Here is a 6,283-nt window from a genome sequence, read left to right as displayed (position 1 = left end):
GGGAGCAACCCGTGAAGGACGAGGATGAACTACATCACGAGTAAGGGAAATCAAGAATGAAGCAGTCGACACCGGTAGGATCTAGGTTGCTAGTGTCTCTTCGACAATATCGGTCTCATCCGTGACTGCAAGCTCTAGTGCCAATTGACATGACTAAGTTTCAAAACTAAGAACTATCGACGGAATTCAGTAGAGCAACATAAAGTAAGCCTAACTTCATGGATCAATTTCACTAACATAGTCGATTAAAGAGGAATGCTTCACCACACTTCAATAGAGGTGTGTAGGGTTAAACTGGAACACGGGAGAGGGAGAGGGAGAGGGAGAGGGAGAGGGAGAGGGAGGAAGGGAGGGAGGGAGGGAGGGATGGAGGGAGGGAGGGGGAGGAGGAGGAGGAGGAAGCCAAACAACACGGATGTGAGATTAAAGTGACATGTGTAAGGGCATGTACAATCATCTGGGCGCTTAGGGAGAGAGAAAAAAAGGAATGCAATCCTAGCGTTCCATGCAAGAGTCCATCGCTCCAACGGAGTCGCTAATTGAGGCGTTTGGGGAGATTTGTTTGAGCGCTCTTGTCGCTAAAAAACAGTAACTTCCGTGGAGCAAAATACGGAGTGCTGACGTCACAACTAGCAGCGACGTTGGGCAAAATCCCCCGATCGGCAGGGAATCGAAACTAACGATTAGGAAATCAACCCTAGCATCCGCATTGTACATGCCCTAAAGTTATCTTGTCGGATTTTAAATAGCGATGTTGGAGGAGTCTCTGCCGTTGGATGGTAGATCGACAAATGAGCACAACGCGATAAAATAGCAACGTAGAAATGCAGTATACTGAGAGTTAAAGGCACTTCGCCAGGTGATTTGGGTCATGACACCTCGACTTGCAACCGTGGTTTCGTACTAATTGGTCGAAGCAATTAAGCAAATGACCGTCTTCGTGTCATTATGTACACACTGTACACAGTACACTGGATTTAGAAAATTAGGCGATTTAGGTGGAGCATACCAACTGGACACCTACCAAGTCATTTCTGCATTGCTTTGGTGGACGCGTGGCGAGTAGTTGAGGGATCGAAAATCGGCCCATCACTATCACTCCCAGCTTTGCTTTACAATAAAAGAAGAGGAAAGCCCAACACGAGTCGGCAATTTGTGTCGACGAGTCGAAGTACAAGACGTTTCTGGAAGGAAGGCCAAAGCCCACCACGACACGACACCATCCTTCCTTCCTTCTTCCTCTCCGGCAACCCCTCGCCGGCGCCACCTCTCTCCCTGCCTCGCTCGTCAGTCGTCACCGGCCAGCCATGGTGTCCGAGGCCAGCAAGAAGAAAGCCGCGCAGAAGAAGGCCGCCGCCGCCGCAAAGAGGGGCGCCAAGGTGCCCACCTCCTCGTCGACCTCCTCTTCTTCCACCAAGGCCGCTGCCGACGCCCTCGCCGCCGTCCACCTCTCCGACCGCACCTGCACCGCCGTCCTCACCTCCCACCCGCTCTCCAGGGACATCCACGTGAGATCTGCCGCGCCGCCCATCCTCTTACTCTGTTGTTATTGTTACAGATTATATCTTTCGAATATTATTGGCGTTAATTAGATGCATCATCCGTTCTCACCCGCCTTCCTGTGCATATTCCCCGAATTCTAGATTATGGCCTCATCCCCGGAAAGACTAGTCCTTTCGCCCCATCTGATAAGAAACGAACAGAACAGAACAGAGCCAGTAATTCACTGGTCGAGTCTGCTACTGATTCTTAGCAATACATAAGCACACCCCTTGCTTGGCCTGATTCGTTGCATTGATTATTAAATTATGCCCCCTCTTCGGTCTCAGATTCTGCAATATAGTATGACAATTTCTTTTCTGCAATATAGTACTCTCAGTAGTAATATATTTCTACTGCCATAGATGCCCCAACCAGATCAGTAATCCTAGATCAGGGATATTATACCATTTTCTGCAATTGTCCATGGCTGGACTGGATCCGGTTCATCGTCTAACACAGCACATTTAGGTTCCCTCTTCGGATTCTATGGTAGGATCTTCATAGGATATTTTTAGGATTATAATCCTTAGGATTTTTTCTTCCATGAAATGATTAATGCATTTTTCCAGTGTTCTGATTTGAAATACTTCTGTTATTTTTCATCCTAGGGGACTACTCCCTCCGTTCCATAATTCTTTGTCGTGGTTTTAGTTCAAAAAACATGACAAGAATTATGTAAAGGAGGGAGTAGGTCCTAACTCTTGGCTCACGGTCAGTCATATAACATTATGCCCCTCTTACCCTCAGGGTCAGAGTCATATAAAGTGCTGTTCGCGCCCTTCATTCTCTGCAATATGCCTGCTAACTTGTATTTTTTCCCACTAATAGTACATGATATGATCTAACACAATTTTCTATGTCGAACGCCCCACCTGCAGATAGAGTCTCTCACTTTGACATTCCACGGCCACGATCTACTCGTTGACACAGAGCTAGAGCTCAACTACGGCAGGTATTACAATAATGCCACTTTTCCCAACCATCTGGCTTCTGTGATCTTGTTTAATCGGTTTTATTCCATCCCAGGCGCTATGGTTTGCTTGGTCTGAATGGCTGTGGAAAGTCTTGCCTTCTCAAAGCAATAGGATGCAGAGAGCTTCCTATTCCTGAGCACATGGATATATACCACCTCAGCCACGAGATTGAGGCTTCAGACATGTCTGCGCTCGGAGCGGTCATTAGTTGTGATGAGGAGAGGGTCAAGCTGGAAAAGGAAGCTGAAGTTTTGGCTGCTCAAGTATGTTTCCAATCAATCAAATATGTTGTTATCATCATGTTGTTTAACTTGTTCTTTCTGCTGTTCTGTACTTTTAAGCTGAAACTTTATGAAGGTGTTCTGACAAATGTCTTTGCTGGCATAATTCAGGATGATGGTGGAGGTGAAGCTTTGGAGCGCGTGTATGAGCGGTTAGAAGCTATTGATGCATCCACCGCTGAGAAGCGTGCTGCTGAGATTTTGTTTGGCTTAGGCTTTAACAAGCAGATGCAGGCCAAGAAAACTAGGGATTTTTCTGGCGGTTGGCGCATGAGAATTGCTTTGGCAAGAGCTCTCTTCATGAATCCGACCATCCTTTTGCTTGATGAGCCTACCAATCATCTCGGTGAGTTGTTGTGTAACCCACATGTTACAAGTAAAGTCGATCTGGTGCTTTCTGTGTATTATTACAAAATAGCGTGTTTTTCCTGTGACCGAATTTAGGAGGTCTCAGCCCTTTTAGATGTGCAGCATTGGCCAATTCTGAATGTGAAAATGGGACACACTTCTTGGCCGAACCATGTATTTAATCCAATGCAATATCTACAATTTGACTTAGAGTGTCAATGAATGCATCCCCCTTATGCTTGTTTGAGGGTTATATCTTCAGAACAAAGTTTAGGCTGAATTTCTAGGTGATGTCCATATGAAAAGGGAGGTCTATTGTTACTGAGATTAAAGAAGGAACATAAGTTCTGAATTTTTTCTCCCCGGTGTATGATGAGCTCGTAGTTGTAAATGTCTCTAATTTTCCTTGGTCAAAGCTTCTGGCATCACTTCATTTGTTATGATGAACAGTGATATGTACCTTCAGTAGTGGTGCCTAGCTGTAGGAGCAGCGGGGCAGCAGAACTTAAGGTACCTGGGTGTGCCATGAATATGTTTTAACATGTGTAGTAACGTTTTTGTAAATAGCACGATTACTGCTTACCCGCGATGTGCCTGTTTTCCCTAAGCTGAGACATTTTTGAGGCTGACTGATAAATACTCATTATACAATCTCTGAACAAATATAACTATATAAGTATGCTTGTATGAAAAATTGAAAACTAAAGCTTTGTGATTCTTTGCAGATCTTGAGGCATGTGTCTGGCTGGAAGAAACACTAAAGAAATTCGACCGTATACTTGTTGTCATATCACACTCCCAAGATTTTCTGAATGGAGTATGTACGAATATCATCCACATGCAGAACAGGAAGCTTAAGCTGTACACTGGCAATTTTGACCAGTATGTGCAGACACGGTCGGAACTGGAAGAGAACCAGATGAAGCAGTACAGGTGGGAGCAGGACCAGATCGCTTCGATGAAGGAGTACATTGCCCGTTTCGGTCACGGGTCCGCAAAGCTGGCACGGCAGGCCCAGAGCAAGGAGAAGACGCTCGCTAAGATGGAGCGCGGTGGGCTAACGGAGAAGGTCGCCAGGGACAGAATACTGACGTTCCGCTTCACAGATGTTGGCAAGCTCCCGCCGCCGGTGCTGCAGTTTGTTGAGGTGACGTTTGGGTACACACCGGAGAACCTGATCTACCGGAAGCTGGACTTTGGGGTGGACCTGGATTCAAGGGTGGCGCTGGTAGGCCCGAATGGGGCGGGGAAGAGCACCCTGCTGAAGCTGATGACGGGGGAGCTGGCACCACTGGATGGGATGGTGCGGCGGCACAACCACCTGCGGATCGCGCAGTTCCACCAGCACCTGGCAGAGAAGCTTGACCTGGACGTGTCGGCGCTGCAGTACATGATGGACGAGTACCCGGGCAACGGGGAGGAGCGGATGCGCGCAGCGATTGGCAGGTTCGGGCTGTCGGGGAAGGCGCAGGTGATGCCGATGCGGAACCTGTCGGACGGGCAGCGGAGCCGGGTGATCTTCGCATGGCTGGCGTGGCGGGAGCCGCAGCTGCTGCTGCTGGATGAGCCGACAAACCACCTGGACATCGAGACGATCGACTCACTGGCGGAGGCACTGAGGGAGTGGGACGGAGGGTTGGTGCTGGTGAGCCACGACTTCCGGCTGATCAACCAGGTGGCGGAGGAGATCTGGGTGTGCGAGAATCAGGCAGTGACGCGGTGGGGAGGTGACATCATGGAGTTCAAGGAGCACCTCAGGAGCAAGTCCGGCCGGTCGGAGGACTGAGGGTTGAGTTGGGTTACTTGAGTGTGTCCGCTGATGAATGCTCGAGCTAGCTAGTATTGAGGTGAGAAGATGTATAGCTACCTAGGTGTTGAGTTGTGGTTACCGTGAAGGAATCCGGTGCATGCTATGACGGATGATGCTGATAGTTGGTAGTATGCTGCCTACCTTATGTATGGGCGGCACGACACGGCACCAATCAGATGCGTGTAACCTGAATAAGTTACTGTACAACAGTATTCATGAACATTTGAATCTTGCATGTCTAATATATGTTATGTATGGTGTGGTTTGTGACTTACGAATAAGATATTGTGTTTGTTGCTATGGGGTGGTTAATTGTTGCATCATGTGTGGTTCTTAGCAAGAGCGGAGGTCTTCTACTATGCGCTGACATTGGGCAGAAAATTGCAGCTATACCATTTTTCCTTGACCAATCTGACAACAAACTGTACATGGGCTGTAATTACCTGGTAGAATATGTTGCCATGACAAGAGTATGCAGATGTAGATCTGGCTAGATAGATACAACCATGACAGATGGCTAAGGATAAAATATATGTGATTTGTATATTTAAAGCCACATGATCTGATTCTCAGTTGCTGGAAGCTAAGTTGTGCATCCATGACCGGGCACAAATGGCTTCACATTACTTTCCAGACTCTCTCTGTTTGCCCCCCATAACTCTTCTGTGCCGATGAAGGAAAAAAAAAGCTTGGATAAAGAAGATGAAAATCTTCAAAAGGACTCAATCTTTATCTTGATCCAGGATGCGATTTTTGGCTCCTACAGTTCTATGATCTTGTCACAATTCCTGTAAACATCTTAGTAGATCAGTTCATCATCAATAAAGAGCTAACAAAGTATGTGTACTTATTTTCTCAAAGACATCTATGTATACTTCATTCCGCTCTTAAGAGAACTGTACATATACTTCCCTCCCATTGAAAAAACACATACTTACCTCAAAAGGAAACACACCCACACACACATACTGAAAACCAGTATGCCCAAAGAGTTAAGAGTATTTTTCATGTTCTAAGACTTATGACATAAAGGGAACTAAGGGTAGCTGACATGGAACAAATAATTATAGTGGAGCTAGCCCACTCACAGAGCCTGGGCAAGGCCTATTCGTGGCATCGGCTGCGATTGCCCTGAAAATCACTGCTAACTTTTATATTGTTATTAATCTCTAAGCATTTAATTTTTGTATGGTAATGCGCTAAGAGATTCTCCATTGTGAAATGCCTAAGGAGACTTGAAGACGAGCCGAGCAGCTGAAACATTATGTATACATTGTTTTTAACTAACCGAGATAAGCCTTTGGTTGAAAGTAACTGAAATAATCCAA

General features: G+C 46.6%; 1 protein-coding gene across 1 annotated transcript; it reads left to right on the top strand.

Moving 5' to 3' along the window:
* Window positions 1–1,251: 1,251 nt before the first annotated feature.
* LOC127308737 (ABC transporter F family member 1) lies at window positions 1,252–5,236 on the top strand. The gene is made up of 5 exons (XM_051339639.2): window positions 1,252–1,508; window positions 2,421–2,494; window positions 2,569–2,779; window positions 2,909–3,143; window positions 3,871–5,236. The coding sequence occupies exons 1-5, from the start codon at window positions 1,308–1,310 to the stop codon at window positions 4,929–4,931; spliced, it is 1,782 nt and encodes a 593-aa protein (XP_051195599.1). The 5' UTR covers window positions 1,252–1,307; the 3' UTR covers window positions 4,932–5,236.
* The last annotated feature ends 1,047 nt before the right edge of the window (window positions 5,237–6,283 follow it).

Source organism: Lolium perenne, chromosome 6 (assembly GCF_019359855.2).
Source record: "Lolium perenne isolate Kyuss_39 chromosome 6, Kyuss_2.0, whole genome shotgun sequence".
Classification (NCBI taxonomy): domain Eukaryota; kingdom Viridiplantae; phylum Streptophyta; class Magnoliopsida; order Poales; family Poaceae; genus Lolium; species Lolium perenne.
Note: the sequence above shows the minus strand (reverse complement) of the source record. Positions and strands in the feature narration are given on the sequence as shown.